Genomic DNA, 20293 nt, shown 5'->3' with positions numbered 1-20293 from the left:
AGAGGACATTGGCAATGAAGAAGTAATAAAAATGACATGATTTGTGCAGAAACAATAGTTCAATGTGCTGTCTTTCAGAAACTTGAGGAGAGAGTCTCTCCTTCCGGCCTTACTCTGGAGGACTCAAGCAAACTACTTTCTGGTCCTGGAAGAAGCTTGCAAGGCCCATAAGGAGAACTTAGGAAATCAAAGCTGTTACTGTTCCAGGGCACAAGAAAAGTCAATGTTCCCTGTGAAACAGCTACTCTAGTGCACTGCACTGGAGTATTTACTTACTTTGATGATTACACTTGCACTAGAACAGTTACATGAAGTTCAGAGCCTACTATGTGAGTGTCCCACAGACGTGGGCAGAGGATCAGTGTATGCAATTTATGTTTTCACTGTCCTGGAGGCTGCAAGACAGAGGTGTCAGCAGGATTTGGGTCTTTCCAAGACCTCTCTCCTTGGAATGATACCCACAGGGTCATTCCTGTGGGTGCATCTGTGTCCTAATCTCCCCCTCTGTAAGGACACTTGTCACACTGGATTAGGGCCTACCTTAATGACCTCATTTTAATTTAATTGCCTCTTTAAAGACCCTGTCTCCAAATAGAGTCACATCTGAGGTATTGGGGGTTGGGATGTTGGCATATGAATTTTGGGTGGGCACAACTCAGCTCTTAATACCTACTTTCCATTATGTATGATTTAAAGATGGGAACTAGAGACAAAAACCATTGGGAAAATCACCCAGCTGGCTCAACAAGGCTCAGCATTGATTCTCCCCACAAAGCCATAGTTGGTGGCACAACTGTGTTGATGTTTTCCATTTCTACTTAACTTCACCCCCAGTTTTCAGCAGCAATCAATATTCTCTATAACTAGAAATGTCCTCTAATACCCGTGATGTGACATAAATACTGGCTGAAGCCTTGCCGGCATCACTCAGGTGACATCTGAGTCACTGCCTTGAACCTCTCCACAGTGAGCTTCCTGGGTAATTGGATGAATCAAATCAATAAATGGAGTGGATATTTATCTACACGTCACCCTTCCTCCCCTGCCAGCCGTCTTTGGGGTGTGTGACACATTCCCTGCTGGAGCAGATCCAGGCCCGGATGTGGCTCCCTTGGCAGCTCATTCTTTAGAAAGTGGCCTTCATGGTCACAGGGATGGGAATGGACGTTTCTGCTAGAAAATGGTGTCTGAATGTTAAGCACCAGCTCATCTGTGGCTGCCAGAAGAGCCTTTAGAAAGGTGACATTTTCAAGATTTGCTTTTCAAAGTACTTTGTAAACCTAGGCCAGTGGAATATCACTAGGAGTGTAGCCACTTTCTCAGGTCCTCACCCTGTTTTGGGCAGGGCAGGGTAGGCAGAGCCACATGGTTCAGCTCTGCAAAGTTGCTCCTCTCAGGCACCACTGTGGGGAGGGACCCCCAGCCACCCAGGGGTCCCTAGAAAGAGATCAGTCACATACCTTCCACCTTCCAGTGTGGTCAGGGTCATTTCAGGGGATGTAAACACTGTGCAACAAGCCAACGGTCCTCCCATCACAGGCCCATCAACAGCAACAGCAGAACTTCGGGCAGGTCATCTGGAAAGTGGGGATGCTGCTGCAGCTCTCACCTCTTTCCTAGAGACATTGGACACATGCAGCTTGACTTAGTCTATCTAGGCTACTATGACACACTACCACAGAACTGAGGGCTTAAACAACAGATGTTTACTTCTCACTGTTTCAAAGATTGAGAAGTTCAAGATCAAGGTGCCAACACATTCAGTGGCTGGTGAGGGCTCTCTTCCTGGTTTGCAGACAAGCAGCCTCTTCTTGATGGGGAGAGAGCTCTCATGTCACTTCCTCTTTTTATAAGGGCACTAATCCCTCGAGGAGGGCCCCATCCTCATGACTTAATCATCTCCCAAAGGCTCCACCTCCGAACACCATCACATTGGGGAACAGGGGTTCAACATAAGAGTATGTTGAACTGTCCCAAAGTTCACAGAGCCCTGGCACACTTAGGTAAGCACTGACACCATCATTATTATTTTGCTTACAGAGAAAAAGCCAAGGCTCAAGGTCACATGGGGGGAAGGGCCATAAGCTTTCTGACTCTCACTGAGGAAGACAAACTTGTGGACTAGGGTGGGTCACGTCTGCTGTCATGATCTTGCTTCCCTCAGAATCCCCAGGGGATAGGCTCGCATCGAGTCTATTCCAGGATGTCCTTACCCGCTTCTCTCCACAGGGCCAAGCACTTGCACACTGCCTCAAGGGATGTTGGGGGAAGGACTGCAAAATTGCCTCCTCTTAAGCTTGAATTAAAAATCAGAACTCTGAAATTCAAGTTCATCCTCCTGCAACTGGATGGGGCTTATCTATAGGTTGGGCAGAATATGTGCCCACAAGCAAGCCATTGCCCCATCTGCAATCAAGCAGTGGAAGACATTATCATACTGACTCCGCTGGTACTGTGGCGACAACACACTTCAGGGGAATGCTAACCCCGGAAGACACCCTCATTAATAAAATTGTCAGAGCACAGAACAGCAGCAGACAGGCTTTTGGGGGGATGTGCTGGAAGAACTATGGATTTGTTTTCAGTTTGTGGCAGCCATTGTGCAGGGAGAGAGGCAAAATTTTGAACATGTATTTTGTGCTAATTCTCTTAGCACAATGGTCACTCTAATGGTTATTCCCCCCCTCCCACCCCGAGGTCTGCTTTACTATGTCTTCATTGCTAACCAGCTGGACTCATCTGCTTGCTAAAGAAGGACAGGGTGGTTCAACAACAGAGGCTTATTTTTTCACAGTTCTGGAGGCAGGAAGGACTAGGTCGAGGGGTCAGCAGGTTGGGTTTCTCCTGAGGCTGTTCTGCCTTCTCCCTCATGTGTGTGTCTGAATTTCCTCTTCTCAGAAGGGTGCCAGGCAGGTTGGGTTGGGGTGGCCCCCCACTGACGTCATTTCCACTTGATTGCCTCTTCAGGACCCTGGTCCAAATGCTGCATTCTGAGATACTGGGGGTTACAACTTCAACATATGAATTTGGGGGAACACAATTTAGTCCCTGACACCAGACAATATCAAATTGTGCTAAATTCTTGCTATTTCAGGGGCTCTCCCCCTTTTTTGCATGGAATCATGTTGTATGCTAAACTTATGGAATTTGATGGTCAGTGACAGAGCGCTGGCTCTGGGCAAGGTCCCGTCATCAGCTCTGGGAATGAGTTCACCGTGGGATTTAGTGGGACATGTCAAAGCTCCAGCAGGCTTGGGGCACTGGTGTCTCACACCCACCATGAGCATCTGTCCCTGGTGGAGGAGACAGGTGGGCACAGAGTTTACTAAGTACCTTCCTTCCTTCAGCTTCGTGAGGAGGGAGGAGGGGAAGCTCAGAGGCACTCTTGGGCTGGGTCTATCCAGGAAATGAGGGGGAGCCCTAAAGGCAAAGAGCACCTGAGCTGGGAGAAATTGCAGGGCCTTGGACAGGATGTCCCCCGTCTCTTGAGAGCTCAGGCACCGGGCCTGTGATTTCCATGGTTTACTGCTGTGGTGCAACTGACATATTAGACATTCCTTAACCACCTAAGCTAAACAGTTATCTGAAATATAGACCCATATAAACTAAATTCAGAATATAGATTTATCGAAGCATCCAACCTTTCCAGGGCTGCATATTGGCATAGGAAGAGTTGTTTGGGGGGCCACATATTAAATACACAAACAGTAATGACAGCTGAGGAGTAAAAAAAAAACAGTCTGCGCCTACTTTTCATGATATCTGATACCACAGATAAGCAAAACAGTCCTCATTAATTTGCATGTGGCCCACGGGCTGCAGGTTGGACACCCCTAGTAAACTTTACTGTAAATTAAAGGTCTGAGAGCCTATAATCTTTAATTTTACATTGACAAAAATAAGAGTGGCCCTCAATAGAATTTGGAACAGGTCAATGTCAGCTGAACATGATTGCGCAGTTTCAGAAATCTTGAGCTTCCAGGGACCAAGTCCGTATGGGTGCCAAGGGTTGTCAAGGATCAAACTGTCCCCAAGGGTTGTCAAGGACCCCCCATACCTTGACACACCCTTATAGATAACCCACAGGACGGTGTCAGTACATGGGCATCACGAAGTGCCAAGGAGGCTTTAAGCATTTGGCAAAGTCACTTCCTATCCATTTCTCTGTGTGGAGTCCCCACAACCCAGGACAGCCAACGTGAATACTCTGTGCACGCACCCTGGCCATATTACAGCAGGGTGGAGACGCTGTGCCAAGGGAACTTAGTTCAATTTCAGGAGCAAAACCAAGAAGCAGTTGATTTTTATGCTTCTCTAATGAATACTGGTGCTTCAGGAACAAAAATCACTCAAAATGTGAATGGTTTGCTTCTTCGCAACATGGACAAAATACCCCTGTGTTTTAAAAAGGTGCCTTGCACATACACCAAGGCTGGCAGGTTCAAACCGGGCCCTGGCCTGCTAAAACAACGACAACTACAACAACAACAAAATAGCCAGGCGTTGTGGCAGGTGCCTGTAGTCCCAGCTACTCAGGAGGCTGAGGCAAGAGAATCGCTTGAACCCAAGAGTTTGAGGTTGCTGTGAACTGTGACGCCACAGCACTTTACCAAGGGTGACAGCTTGAGACTGTCAAAAAAAAAAAGAAAAAAAAGATGCTTTGCAGTTAAAGGAACCGGCCTTTCTAGGTAGTCATTGTTATGCGTCCCGACATACACGTGAAAGTTTCACTGCCTGAGATGAGGACCATTAGGGAGGGATGACGTGCGCGTGCTCAGTACATTTCTAGGACAAGGTGACACTGTCATTGATGGCCTGTTGAAGGAAAGAAGCTAATTTTCTTTTCAGCTTAAGCCTTTAGTACTAACTTAATTAGGCCAAGCTATAAAACCGTCACTAATAACTGCCAGAAGTACCCCTGAGTCACCCGAGATTGATGAAGCTCTGCAAACGGCCTCCTCCATGGAGGAGGAGGAGAGGAGTGTGGAATTCACCCTCCTGCCTCTTTCTGAAACTGTCCCCAAGGGTTGTCAAGGACCCCCCCACGTCTCTCGGCCTGTCCTTCCCCCATCCTGGAAAGACCTGACCTCAGGAGCACTTTACACACGCAGTGCACACATACAGACATCTATATATGTCAAACAACACTTTAAGAAAAGAACGCTTTTGTAGTCCCAGCTGCTCGGGAGGCTGAGGCAGGAGAATCGCTGAAGCCCAAGAGCTAGAGGTTGCTGTGAGTCCTGTGACAGCATGGCACTCTACTGAAGGCGGTAAAGTGAGACTCTGTCTCTACAAAAAAAGAAAAAAAAAAAGAAAAGAACGCTTTGCCACAACTATTTTCAGTTTTGCAATATTACACAGCAGTGCCTGCCCACATTGCTCTTAGCCACCATCTGGTAGTCCAATTCTTTAATGCCATAATTTTCCAGTTTCTATGTTCACTTTGTTACTATTTCATTGATTTCTAAATGACATGTTGATAGTAACTTATGCCCTTATGTAGGCCCAAATTTGGTGCCTGTAAGTCGAAGGATGGCTTGTGGATGTGCTTTGTTCGAAATACACAGTACTGTGGTATCACAGCACTTTGTCTGGATTTTTTAAAAATTTGAATTAGTTGTCCAGGGGCAGCTCAGATTTCTAACATTGTAGTGTGATGACTGTAGCCCCATTGGGTTCAGAGGGATAACAGGTCTCCACCGTGCTGCTGCCCCCCTCACCGCTATTGTCACTGACTGAGCCTGCGTCACCTACTCATGTGGCCACCTCACGGTCCCCAGGTGTGTTTGAACTCACCACCTCTGACTTTCTGCCACCATAGATAAAGCTGCCGAAGATCCCCTTTTGCTTCTGTTCTGTTATTTCCTTCAGGTATACGGAGGGTGCCAAAAAATGTATACCATGTTAAGAAAGGAAAGAATTGTATTAAAATTCTATGTATACCATGTTAAGAAAGGAAAGAATTGTATTAAAATTCTAACACTCAAGTTACGTTTGACTTCTGCAATTATAAAAGATACAAGAGAAAACTAAAACATACAAGATAACAACCTTATTGGTGTACACGGAGTATTTATTATCTTTTCAACTGCAGGGCACGCTCACGGTGATTTTAATTTGCATTTCTGATGACTAATGATTATTTTCTTATATCCTTAAAAGCCACTTATGTTCCTTGTCTTGTGAAGTATCTGTTCAAACCTTTTGCCCAATCTTTTAAATTGGGTTGTTTGGCTTACTGAGTCATGGTTCTTTATATATATGTTCTGAAAAAAGTCTTTTGTCAAACATATTTTGCAACTATTTTCTCACAGTTGTGGCTTTTTTAAAGAGCAGATGTCTAATTTTCATTAAGCCTAATTTATCTGTTTTTTCATTCATTTAGTGACAAAATTGTATATTTATGGTGCACATTTTGATATATACATATACCGTGGAATGGCTAAATAAAATGAATTAGCGTCTTACCTCACATACTTAATGTTTTTTAATGATGAGAATAAAAATTATTTTCAAGCAATTGTTAAATATACAGTATAATGTGATTAGCCATAGTCACTGTGAGGTACAATGGGTCTCTTGAACTTGTTCCTATCCCAGTTTTTTCTTAAGCAGTTGGTGCCCACTCTTAAGAAAGATCTGCTTAACCTGACGTGATGAAGCTGTTCACATTCCCCCCCAAGTAGTTGTATTGTTGTGGCGTTTATGTTTAGGCCAATAGAGGTTTTTTGTTCCTCTTGTTTTGTTTTGGAGATAAGAGTCTCACTCTGTTGCTCCAGGCTACAGGCCATGGCGTCAGCCTACCTCACAGCAACCTCAAATTCCCAGGTCCAGAGATCCTCCTGCCTCAGACTACATGTGCCCACCACAATACCTGGCTAGTTTTTCTATTTTTAGTAGAGATGCGGTCTCACTCTTGCTCAGGCTGGTCTCAAACTCCTGAGCTCAAGGGATCCTCCTGCCGTGGCCTCCCAGAGTGTTAGGATTACAGGCATGAGCTGCCGTGCCGGCCCCATACAGAGCTTTAAGCAAAGAACTGATGTGCTCTGACTCACGTGCCAGAAGTATCACTCTGCTGTGTGGAGATGGTCCAGGGGGGCTGAATGCAGAAGCATCACTCTGCTGTGTGGAGGTGGTCTGGGGGGCTGGATGCAGAAGCATCACTGCTGTGTGGAGGTGGTCTGGGGGGCTGGATGCAGAAGCATCACTCTGCTGTGTGGAGATGGTCCAGGGGGGCTGAATGCAGAAGCATCACTCTGCTGCGTGGAGGTGGTCTGGGGGGCTGGATGCAAACTTGAGGAGGCTTGTTAGGGGATCCTTACCATCATCTGGGCTTGGACAGGGCTGGACAGAGCACAAGTGGTGTAGAGGCCAAATTCTGGAAGTGTTCACTACTGAGGTTTGGGAGCAAGCTCTTCACCCCTCTTTGATGACTCACGTCCCACTTGATGGAGAGTCACCCCGTTTCTCTGAAGAGGCTGAGCGTGCATACAGAACTGGTCTTGAGCCTTGAGCAATGTTCGCTGTGGATTTTGACTTACCTTCACTATTTTTAAGGGAAATAAGTGGTTTCAAGTTTTAATCCACATGTTGTCCTTCCTCAGGGATGGCAGCCCCAAAGACAACACAACAACCCATCTATTCACTCACAAAAGATTAAAAAAAGGAACCCGACATATTTCATGTCATGCTGTGCGTCACTTCTGTGAGGACTCATAAATCCACGTCTCTCTGCTTTGGCTACTCCAGTCATCTCCGACCCTTTCTTTAACTCATGATTTATTACTCTAAGTTACTCTTTTTGCCAGATTTATACACTTAACTGTTCTTTCTTTATATAATACCTACTTTGTACACTAAGCAACAAGACAGGAGATTTATTGTCGATGAATTGTTACCTTGAAAAATTACATCAATGCAAAGTGATTGCCTTTTAGCTCCCACAGCCAATAAATTTATTTTATTTTTTTGGAGAGGATGATATGAGGTCATGGGGTGGTGTATATAATGGGAGATCACAGAACAAGAAGCCAGAGAGGAGGACTCCTGTCTCCGGCTCATCATGTGTCAGCTGGCCTCCTGCTGTCTGCTTTTGATCGGATTCTTAAACCCTTTCTTATGTCTTCCTATCACTGACTCCAGGGAAGTGTCCCTCCAGCTCTCAGGTAAGAAGTTTGTTTTGTTTGCTTTTCTTTTAGTCTGAAAAAGAGTCTTCACCAGTCTTAAATGCAATGTTGTAGATAAGAATGAAATTCTTGCTCCAAGGAGTCTTGTTACCTCAAAATTCCCAGCTTTGAAAAGAATATTAAGGGAAGCTTGCTGCGCATTTTAGACAGTGATGGATACGGTTTTTTTCTCTCTAAAACATGCAAGTAGAATAATAGAATTGCTTGTTTCATGCTGCCTCTGCAATTCACACTATGGTTTTGCTTAACATCCCCCCCATTTAAAAAAACTGCACTAAATTGAAAATATGATTACTTTTAGTTTTTATTTTAAACAAACCAGTTGAATGTAGAGTTGATTATTCTAATGGTATTTATCTTATATGAACTTAAAGTCATCATCTGACATGTGTTAGACGCAACAGAGAATGTTTACTGTGAGAAGTGACGAGCTGCAGCTAGGGCGTCCCAGCTTGCAGGGTGCCCCATGCCTACCTTTCCTCGTGGCTAATGCTCACTCAGTGTAAGTCTAAGTTGGATTTTTAAAAATACTAGTCAAGTAGGTGACTTCTTTACTATTGTTTAGTTGAAGAAATAAAAAGTTGATGCTTGGGTGTTAGGTTCTATAACAACTGGATTTGTCTGTAACTTTCAGTACTTTAAGAATTTTTTAAAAATGAAAAACTCTTCTAAGCCATGAATTTTATAATATCTAGTCTCTACAAGTTCATCCCACGCAGCTTTGGGATGACTGCCAGGCACTACTAGTTGCTCGGTACTGACCTTCGATCGAGTCACCAAGGTCACAGATGGCAGTCACCTGAGAGGTCAAACAGGCATTAGCTTTACTGGATCTCTGCTATTTAAAACGGAACAGTGACAGTCACAAAATCAAGAATGAATACTCTGATAACAGCGTCATCCTCAAAAATGTACACGTAATTGTTACAACGTTAAAAAACTTGGATGAAGTAAGTGTAGCATCTCAAATTATGAACAGGTGGCAGCTTACCTTCCAGTTTTTGCCAGAGTTTTTATTCATTTGAAAAATAATAAGCCTTTATGACATAAGCATTAAAGTATAATTGAATTTCTTAGATTTTCATTAATATTCATTAGAAACACTGGGAACGTGCCCAGATGTCTTTTTCGGTGTCCTCCAGTCAAGGCTGGAGCTACCTGTAAGCCCAGCGCCAGTGCTATGTGGCCTCCCGTCCTCACCACAGCTTCCAGTTTCCACAGCGCAGCTCCTGGCTGTGACCGACGCCAGCTCTTTGTGTACCACCCCTCCCGTGCACTCTAGCACACGTCATATGCACACCCACTGCACACTTCTGTGCCATTTAGTCGACCACATTTTACCTCGGAAATGCCGCAGTCAAGCTCCTTAAAGACTATTTTGACACTGACTCTTTTCTAAGTAGGATGATTGTGTCTGAATTGTGAAGTCCAGTAAGGTGGCAGTTCCTCCCACTTGCTTTATATGAGGAACATAAACAGTCTTTGCTTTATTTTTCTTGCTCCAATTTCACCATCCAAATACCTGACAGCACAGGCGACAGGCAGCAGCAGATGACATGCGGGTGGAACAGTTCCAAATGCAGGGGTTTCAGGGATGAAGCTCTGCTCTCCTGTCTTATTTGAGGGTCTGGGCAGGTCACACGGGCAGCGTAGGCAGGGTCAGAGCCACTGCTGGCTGGCAAACCGGATGGCAGCATGGCCATGCCTCTTTCAAAACACCGCCAGTGACAGATCACACACTTGGCATTAGACGTGTTTCTAGTATTCACCCCCCTTTGCCTGGTGTTCTCCAAAGACAACAGGGACAGACGCGCTCACCCAATGATGAACTGAGTTTCGCATCTATTTTTACTCTGTAGCACCCAGGGAAGATGCAAGGTTGACTCGCATGGCGCCGGGGAGCGGCTCCCTCCTGCAGGTGCTGCTGGAGATGCTTGGCGCCGAGAGAGAGGATGGCCTTAGGAATGCAGGTGAAATTATCCCTGTGTTTATAGGGTGTCTGATTCCATTGCTACTGAATTTGTGCTCTATTCCCATCTACTTGATGAGGTCAAACTGCATTTTGGAACACAGAGATGAGCTATATAAGACGAGCCGGCTCCCCGCACTCTCCCTCCTGACCCCTCCACTTGTTTCCTCTCCCAGCTTCCGGAAGGCAGCCCAGCTCTGCTTGGTGCCTCAGGGTCCTCTCTTTCAGAACGGACTTTTACTCGGGGGTGGATTGGTGTTAATCATTCTAGTTTCCAATGAGTGCAATTAAAAATCCTGGTTTCCTGCTTACTAAAATCTTAAAAACATATTACATAATTTTCTGAATTCTTATTAATCTGTGAACAGGAAAGATAAAAATGTCCATCTCGTAGGGTTATTGTGATGAATCCACAAGTAAAAGCGACAGCAAGTCACATGAAAATAATCCATAAAATGTCAGCTTATGTTCCCCATGAATGTTTTCCTCCAAGCATTGACACAAATGCTTAGGAAGTTCTAGAAACAAAATAAAATGGAACCTTTTGTAGGCACTGATAGCTCTTCTGCTAATATTTTTGATAAAGTACTGAGTTGCTAAGTTACCCAGGTGAATGCAGCACCTTTGTGAACTCCAGAGATGAGAACAAGAGTGCCTGCCTGTCTGCATTCAAGTAACTGTCTCTGCAGTGCGGAAAAAGACCAGAAAATAAACATGGTCTGGCCATATTCTTTTTTTTTTTTTTTTTATTGTTGGGGATTCATTGAGGGTACAATAAGCCAGTTACACTGATGGTCTGGCCATATTCTATTTCTGTATGTTTTAAAACAAGCTGAACATAGAAACAATAGATGTGAATTGGCTTCAAATTGTTTTCCAGATCCCAGTACCAACATTTTTAACCCAAGAGGAAATCTGAGGAAGGTAAGTGACTCTACTTACAAGAGGCGTAAAATGTCAAACATACACTTCATTTTCCAGTTATCTTTTTTTTTTTTTTGAGACAGAGTCTCACTCTGTCACCCTTGGTAGAGTGCGTGGTGTCATCAAAACTCAAAGCAACTTCAAATTCTTGGGCTCAAGTGGTCCTCCTGCCTCAGTCTCCCACGTAGCTGGGACTAGAGGTGCCGCCACAACGCCCAGCTAGTTTTCTATTTTTAGTAGAGATGGGGGTCTCACCCTTGCTCAGGCTGGTTCCAAACTAGGATCTTAATTTTATGAGTGTTCTTGGTGGAAACTACACCTTAAAATAAACGGCCAGTGTTATTTCACAGCATTAATTTTTCCAATTTTTTTTTTTTTGGCCGGGGCTGGGTTTGAACCCAGCACCTCTAGTATATGGGGCTGGCGCCCTACTCATTTGAGCCACAGGCGCCACCCAATTTTTCCAATTTTTGATTGATATAAAAAATGAATCAGAAAAAATGAATCAACCAGAACTTACCCAGTGCCTGTTTTGGGTAAATGACAAGTTGGAAGGCAATGAAAAATGTAAGAGTCCCCTGCAGCCAGGTCTGCCGTCTACTTGGGCTCTTACGCATCTTAACACGGGGCCTGCAGTTCAGCAGCTTTGCCCTCACAGGGGAGCCTGTGAGAAGCCGGAATCTCAGACGCCACCCTCAGCCCACTGAATCAAACCTGCAGCTGGCTGAGACCCCCAGGTGACTCATACGCACCTTCATTGCAATGTGGCACCTAAAGAGAAGAATGACATGCTCAAAACGGAGATAAAACACATACATCACAGAATTCCTAGGAAACTATTTTGGTGTGGTACAAAGACTGTCATAGGGAAAGATGAATGATAAAACCAAACCGTTAGAAATGGCATGCAATTAACACAAGGCTTTAACTGCTAAAAGAACAATGTGTATTTGATCATTATCAGCCCCCAGAAAACTGTGAATTAGTGTCTTCTGGGCTGGCCATCCTGTAAGCCGGTCTGCAGTGCTGTGCTGGGCATGGTGGCCCTCCCAGTCAGAAATCAGGAGATAAAGCTATTTACATTTAAGTCTTTACTTTTTTTTTTTTTTTTTTGTGGTTTTTGGCTGGGGCTGGGCCCGCCACCTCCAGCATATGGGACCAGCACCCTACTCCTTGAGCCACAGGCGCCGCCCTATATTTAAGTCTTTCCTAAACATTTTGATCAGAGATATCTTTTTTGTGTAATACACATTAACATTCTAGCAAAAATATACTCCAGAAACACTGAACCCTGGAGACTGCACACACCACCCGAAACACCGAGGAGGGGCTCTGTGGCTTGTTCACGTGGCTGATTAAAAGTTACCATTCAGACGTTTCTATTCTCCTGAATAGAGAGATTGTGACTGAAGACTGTAAAATCACACAGGTGATTAGTGAGATAGGCTCTTATTATTTTATTCTAGAATAAAAAGGGTCAACTTTTAAAGAAGTTAATTTCGAGATGAACAAATATTTTACATAGGACATAATCAATGCAAAGAACACATCCCTGACAGGTGATTTAAACAGAAATAGGTCGAGAGGGTTTTATTCCTGCAGTCACTGGAGGAACAGTGCACAGACCAGGAGCCTCCCGGAGCCTCGGACACTCTCAAGCAATTACAGTCCAGAGAACAACAGAGCAAATGCTTTTTTAAAAAGCCCAAAGTCTTGCCAAAAGATCCCTTTTTTCTTGTAAAACTCTTAACTTATTGATAACTGATTTGGGTTTTTGTTTTGTTTTAGTTTCAGGATTTCTCTGGACAAGACCCTACTATTTTATTGAGTCATCTTTTGGCCAGAACCAGGAAAGAATACAAGAAACGTGGGACTCCCTCCGAATGCTTCTGGAAATACTGTGTCTGAAGTGAAGTCAAAGTCAGTTAGTTAACTCAAATACCTATACCTTAGAAAACTAAAAATAAAAATGCTTGGTTTCAAAGAATGAAAAACTAGGCAAACTATACCCTGTTCCTTATTATTTGAAAAATAAATCCTCTGTTTTGCAAATACCATGAGTGATTATTTTTCCTATACATTATCCTGAAAACTAATTAAATTTTTTCCTTCAATTTATCCTTAAATAATTCTTTGAAAATTTAGAAGTAAAATTAATAAACAGAAGCAAATACTAAGGAAGTTGTAATAGTTGAAATTAAACTACAAACCATTTACAAATAAACTGTATTATTTTAGCTTATGAGGTCCTCTTGAAAATGATGTTATTGCTTTCTTATAATAACAGGTTTTTTTAACTTAGGATCTTAGCTTGGAAATATCTGAGTGAATGATGCCTGAAGACAGCGCTGGGAATAGACTTAATTCTCTTCAGTATCTGAGGAGACGTTCATGTGCTCAGGTTCTTTTTTAGATGACCAATGTAGTGAACACGTGAAAACTTTAACCTTGTAATACTGAAATTTATTTGATCTTGGTTTCTGTAAACTCCAGGATTATAATCCATTTACGCTAGGGGGACAGACCTTTGCGTTTCTTATACAAAGCTGAAATGAGATTTAAGATTATAGAAAAATGAGCCTCGTTGATTAATTTTTAAACCACGTGTGTGTCAATACGGATTTTTGTTCCATTCCTACACCTCTGTTGTCTGTGTAGAAGGGACAGGGTGAACTCCCGGAGCTCTGAGCAGCACCGAGGACACACGTGTCTCTGAGAACCAAAGTCAGAGCCAGGTGTGATGTATCAGTAGACGTCACGCACTTCTTGTAGAGCCCAGGTCTGATAAAGTTCACTTCACAGTATGAAGAACAAACCTACAGGGAAAAAGGTTTTTCAGCTGGAAGACCGAGCTACATAATCTCAGCTGTGATAAAATGGTGGTCTCTCAGGGTCAAGATTAAACTAGTAACTGTTCTCGGAAACAGAACTATGGCACCACAAAACTATTTTATATTTTTAATACCAAACACAGTTTAAAAATGGACTTCTGGCTTGGCGCCCATAAAACAGTAGTTATGGCATCAGCCACGTACACCAAAGCTGGCAGGTTTGAACCCCGCCCAGTCCAGCTAAGACAACAATGACAAGTGCAACAAAAAGTACCCGGGCGGGCGTTGTGATGGGCCTGTAGTCCCAGCTACTTGGGAGGCCGAGGCAAGAGAATCACTTAAGCCCAAGAGTTGGAGGTTGCTGTGAGCTGTGATGCCACGGCACTCTACCAAGGCGATATAATGGGACTCTGTCTCAAAAAAAAAAAAAAAAAGAAAGGTGTAAATTTAAAAAACCCCTGTTGTACACTCTGGCTTCTCTTCAGTGTAAATCTTTAACCTTTTGAAAAGCCTTCTTGGCTCCAGGATCTTGTTCCATATTTTAATTTCTTGATTTTGTTGCTACCAGTTACACTATCAGCCTTTGTGAAACAGAGGTGCACACTACAATTTAGATACTGAAATTTTAAAAGTTGGCATTAAAATTAGTTATTAAAAATATGTACGTTAGGGCAGCGCCTGTGGCTCAAAGGAGTAGGGCGCTGGCCCCATATGCTGGAGGTGGTGGGTTCAAACCCAACCCCGGCCAAAACTGCAAAAAAAAAAAAAAAAAATGTACGTTAGCCGGGCGTTGTGGCAGGTGCCTGTAGTCCCAGCTGCTCGGGAGGCTGAGGCAAGAGAATCACGTAAGCCCAACAGTTAGAGGTTGCTGTGAGCCGTGTGACACCACGGCACTCTACCGAGGGTGGTACAGTGAGACAATGTCTCTACAAAAAAAAAAAAAAAAAAATGTACGTACGTACATTCAAGACCCAATAAATTCTACACAGTGTTGAAGGGAGGATTAAAAATGCCAGTGGATAGGAACACAGCTGCACCCGAGTCTCGCACAAGAGGTGCCGGGACATGCTGACCAGGCAGACACAGGTGCAGATGGGAAGGTGGCACTACCCTAACGTGAGCAGCCTCCAGGATGCTGTGAAATACATGCTCAGGCAAACACTTGTTAACACAGTGCAAGAAAATGTCACGAGTTTTATGTGTACATGTTTATTTACTGCTTTTTACTTAAAAAAGATACCCATTAAAAAATTAGTAATGATTAAAAACAAGTCAATTCATAAAGTTAATTATGAATTCAGATGACACAAAATTTCAATTTGGATTAAACTTACCTTGTGAATCTATCATAAAGGTATGCTTAATTGCAAAACTATTCTATTCATATGACATCTTGTTTTTCATACATCTTGACCTTGAACCCCCCCAAAATACAGCTTTTTGGGTAACATTTATGTAAACATTGAAGCCTATAATGTACATTCTTATTGTTTCTAGTCATTAATATAAAAAGTTAAACTTGAACAACAATGTTTAGATTGGGTAAAGCCCCCGTGGGGGGCAGCAGTCATCACCACTAATCCCCACTGCTACTTTGGGCAGCAGGATCAATCTCAAATGTACTGACGAATCTATTTACCAAAAGATGAAAATTTTAGTTTTACAGATCTGTCTATAACAAGCACCAGTTTCAAATCAAGTCTAGTATAATATACACTTCATAAAATGTGTACTAAGGCAAAGAAATAAGCAAATTTAGAAAAAACAAATATCCAGAAACAATGGAAAAAAAGAGCTTGCATTATTGGAGAGCATAAGGCTTATTAAAATATGCACACACAAATGCAGGATGATTCTGATATCTATACACATTATTCTCTATCCATACAAATAAAAACATTTTTACTACAGAGGTCATTGGTGGATAATTTTTAGATGGTTAATACCAAAATTTGATTTTCCACCAATAACAAAAATACAATTTGACCAATATACAGGCTTCAAAAATCATTTAACTATCAAAATGGAGTAGACAGAATATGAGCATTCTCTATTTATAAAACAGGAGCATTTGCATGGAACTGCTTAATATTAGAAAATGCCAAGAAATGCCAAATGCAGCATCTGAAAATGGTTTGACACATTACGATAGAATTACCATCCAGAAAACCACTACTGTGAACGACAGGGAGAATCAGGGCCCGACAGTTACCATGGATGGAAAAACCACTTCTCATTATCAGGACGCATTTATAAAAAGCTATAAAACTTCAAAGAGATGTTTCCTAAAACTAAAAAACAAAAATAAGAAGGATAAGTTAGTTTAAAAGTTTTATGAAGAAAAAGGTTATACCGTAAGTTTCATTTTTTTTAATTTTTTCTTTCTTATCTGCACGAGTATGAATTTCATCTATCATTCCAAATGTGAGAAGGAATCACTCTCTAGAGCACCAGACACTGAGCTGACGTATCAAGGGAACAACCACACTCACACCTTCCAGACACAAAGGCACGGAAAGATTCACGGGCCGCCACAGCCCCCTGCTGGCCGGGAGGAGTGAGCTCTCTCGGCAGGTGTCCCCGCAGCACTTACCCCTATTTAAGGGCAAAGAAAAGGCAGTGGCAATCACCCCTCTGGCAGGGATGGAGAGACCTCTTTTGTGTAAATTGATTGAAAAGAAAGAATTGTTAGTTTTGGTAAGACTGAACATTTAAACATACAAGCATATAAGAATATTAACTTTTGCATAACTTTTGACACTTTTACAATCATTATCTTAAAACAAAAACATTAAAAAGGGAAATACTAATTGATTAAGATCTTTTAAGAGGACACATGAAAATGCTAATTTCAACTCTCCAAAGAATAAGCCCATTGTAAACTGGTCCATTAAGCAAGACTTCCAGAATTTCAGTGGAAGGTGGAAAACCAAAAGGAAAGGCATCTACAAGAAGGAAGATCCAGGTATTTCCAGATATACTAATGGACCATGTGTTTCAGTACGTTGTGAGAACACGGGAATGATCTCCCTTAGAGGGGACGCACCGACCGGTACAAAGTCTATATGACGGTATGAACTTCATGGAAACCATTGTGAAAAGTACATGGCCTAGTCAGAGGTGGGATCTCCTCAAGTAACTACCAGGGGAAAATAATTCCGTAACAACAGAATACAACAGATGAGGTTAAGGTTGGAGATGACAGTAGCTATACTTCTAATTTATTTTGGGTGACACCTGAAATAAAGTTTTACCACACACGTACCTCTTTAGAGGCCATCCAATCTCTTCAGAAGGCACCTAAACTAGAAAAGGAGTCTAAATGACAGTTCTAGTATGTAAAGAATAAAAAGAAATAAGATTCTATGTACAATGTCTGCTTCAGAAAATGATATATATTAAAAAATCAAGAAGGAAAAACCTTAACATTCAATTGTAACTTCACAGTCATTTAACAGTACAGGATTCAAAGAGATAAGCAAAAAGGTCTGTCTGTCTGACATGGCTGGGGAGGGGCACAAGGTGCATCTTCGTAGTCACTACTCAGCTGCTGTCTTCTGCTGGGTCCCGACCGCAGGATTCTGCAGCAGCATCAACTGAGTCTTTGTTTTCAGCAGTGACACAGCCCTCCAAAAAAGAACAAAAGCATGCAGGTTATTTGATGTTAATATTGTTTTTAAAGTCAGTAAAAGACTAGCCAAGCAACATATTTCTAACTCTCCAACTTATTCATGTCTGAAAATACCCATTATAGTTCTTTTTTTATTATTGGAAGTTAAATGACAGAAATTGTTTAAATATAATCATGTAACACGTAACAACTTTGCAGTTAATGATGGACTACATATACAATGGTGGGGTCCCCTATGATTATAATATCTTATTTTACTATACCTTTTCTATGTTCGCAGATATACAAATACTTACCATTGTGTTACAAATGACTACCATATTCAGTATCCCATGTTGTACAGGTTTATAGACTAGGAGCAAAAGGCTACACCTTACCGCCTAGTGTGTAGACTGCAGCATCTACATTTGTGTTAAGTACATTTTCTTTTTTTTCGGGGGGTGGGGGACAGAGCCTCAAGCCATTGCCCTGGGTAGGTAGAGTGCCATGGGTCACAGCTCATAGCAACCTCCAACTCCTGGGCTTAAGCCATTCTCCTGCCTCAGCCTCCAAAGTAGCTGGGACTACAGGCACTTGCCACAACGCCCAGCAATTTTTTGGTTGTAGTTGTCATTGTTTGGCAGGCCTGCACCGGATTCGAACCTGCCAGCTCTGGTGTATGTGGCTGGCGCCTTAGCCGCTTGAGTTACAGGTGCCAAGCCTAAGTACACTTATGATGCTCGGAACATATCCCCATTGTTAATTATGACGCACTGACTGTACTTACTACGTATCTATCTATGAACGACAAGAGTCTCAGTCTCACTGGGGTCTTATTGTTCTTGCCAAGGCTGGTCTCAAACTTCTGGGCTCAAGCAATCCTCCTGCCTAGGCCTCCCAAAGTGTTACGATTATAGGTGTGAGCCACCATGCCTGGCCTGTACTTTTGTTTAAACTGCTTTAGACAATTCAATAGTTCATTCTTCACAGACCCTTGTATTCAAAAACTGGAAAAAATGGGCGGCGCCTGTGGCTCAAGGAGTAGGGCGCCAGTCCCATATGCCGGAGGTGGCAGGTTCAAACCTAGCCCCGGCCAAAAACCAAAAAAATAAAAAAAAAAAAAACTGGAAAAACAACATTTAAAAAAATAAAGACGTTTTGGTGAGATCCTATCTAACCATTCTCAAATGGAAGACACTCGTTCTTTCCTCTGAAAATGGGGTGGGAGGCAGGATTCTGAGAGCATGGCAGGAAGCCTAAGAGTCTGTCTCCTCACCCAAACAACAACTGCACTGACAAAATCAGTCTGGTGTAACTGCTGGGAGCTCCAGGGCCGGCGTGAAGGCCTGTGACTTCCGGATGGCAGACTATGGTCTGATTCTGATTGATCTCAGCTTGTAGTACAGCAGCAACTACCCACTTCCTAATTCCAGGGACAGGTGTGTGTTCCTGGAGCCCCTTGCCACAACTTGTGGGAGTCAGCGTGGGCCACAAGGACCAGTTCTTCCAAAAAAGGGGGCTTGTGTCTGTATTTCTGATTGCTTCTGATCTTGGAGGTGCAGAGACAGGCTGGTGGCCACTGTCACACTCCTTCCCCCACTGTTGCAAGCTCCTTTCCTTCTGGCTGAAGCAACTTCTAAGAAATTTGAAGAGCCAACATCCTCCTCCTCCATTCATTTTTTCCTTTTTCCCCCTTTTGTGAGCCAGACAATTTATAGTCTATGACTTTCTTTTCTTTTTTTGAGTCAGAGTCTTACTAAATTGCCCTCAGTAGAGTGCTGGGGCATCATAGATCACAGCAACCAAATTCTTGGGCTTAAGCGATTCTCTTACCTCAGCCTCCCAAGTAGCTGGGACTACAGGTGCCTGCCACAATGCCCAGCTATTTTTTGTTGCTGTTGTAGTTGTCGTTGTCGTTGTTTTTAGCAGACCTGGGCTGGGTTGAAACTCCCCAGCCCTGGTGTATGTGGCCGGTGCCCTAACTACTAAGCTACAGGTGCCGAGTTTTGTATAAGGCTTTCAAAAGAAACTATATATGTGGGGGAATTTAGAGAGTTACCATGCATGCCCAGGGAAAGAAGACTTTAAAAAATCTGAAAAGACTCGAAGTTTACACCTACTAATCTCTAGCAAAGATATGGCCGATAATAATCATAATCATAATAATAATAATAATAAAAAGATGGCTGGGTGCAGTGGCTCATGCCTGTAATCCTGGTACTCTGGGAGGCCAAGGCAGGAGGATTGCCTGAGCTCAGGAGTTCGAAACCACACTGAGCAAGAACGAGATCCCATCTCTACTAAAAATAGAAAAACTAGCTGGGTGTTGTGATGGGAGCCTACAGTCCCAGTAAGATTATCAGCAGACGTCTCAACAGAAACTTTAAAGGCCAAAAGGCACTGGGCCAATATATAAATGAAAGTGCTTAAAAAAAAAAAGGCAACCAAGAAATCCTGTATCTGGCAAAACTGTCCTCCAAAAATGAGGAGAAATGAAGACATCTGCAGATAAACAAAAGCTGGGCATGCAGGAGAAAAGAATCCACCAGACCCGCCAGACAGGAAATGCTGAAGGCAGTCCTGTGGGTTGAAATGAAAGGACTTTAGACTTAACTTAAAGCTGTGTGGCTAAACAAGGATCTGAGTAAAGGCAAACACATGAAAACTGAGAAAGCTAGCATTATGGTAATGATCATGTATAACTCCCCTTTTTGTTTTCTACATGGTTTAAGAGACTAATACAATCAAAGAAAACTACTAGTCTAAAAGCTAG

General features: G+C 42.9%; 2 protein-coding genes across 7 annotated transcripts in view; one reads left to right on the top strand and one right to left on the bottom strand.

Moving 5' to 3' along the window:
• Positions 1–8003: 8003 nt before the first annotated feature.
• Positions 8004–14348, top strand: UTS2 (urotensin 2). 2 transcript variants are annotated; one of them, XM_053575056.1, is made up of 4 exons: positions 8004–8165; positions 10046–10156; positions 11036–11079; positions 12868–14348. In XM_053575056.1, the coding sequence occupies exons 1-4, from the start codon at positions 8063–8065 to the stop codon at positions 12985–12987; spliced, it is 378 nt and encodes a 125-aa protein (XP_053431031.1). In that variant the 5' UTR covers positions 8004–8062; the 3' UTR covers positions 12988–14348. The 2 variants fall into 2 exon arrangements, with proteins under 2 accessions (XP_053431031.1, XP_053431030.1); XM_053575055.1 differs by lacking the exons at positions 11036–11079; positions 12868–14348 and having other exon boundaries at positions 10046–10531.
• A 534-nt stretch (positions 14349–14882) lies between these two features.
• The window catches only part of PER3 (period circadian regulator 3), a 62314-nt gene continuing 56903 nt past the window's right edge, over positions 14883–20293 (bottom strand). For 2 of the 5 annotated variants that reach the window (XM_053575050.1, XM_053575053.1), the window contains one exon: positions 14885–17537. In XM_053575050.1, coding sequence (XP_053431025.1) covers positions 17454–17537 — 84 coding nt within the window. In that variant the 3' untranslated portion in view covers positions 14885–17453. Of the gene's footprint in view, positions 17538–20293 lie in introns of all 5 variants that reach the window. The other 3 variants (XM_053575051.1, XM_053575052.1, XM_053575049.1) reach the window with 3 other exon arrangements.

Source organism: Nycticebus coucang, chromosome 22 (assembly GCF_027406575.1).
Source record: "Nycticebus coucang isolate mNycCou1 chromosome 22, mNycCou1.pri, whole genome shotgun sequence".
Lineage (NCBI taxonomy): Eukaryota > Metazoa > Chordata > Mammalia > Primates > Lorisidae > Nycticebus > Nycticebus coucang.
This window is presented reverse-complemented; position numbering and strand designations above follow the sequence as displayed.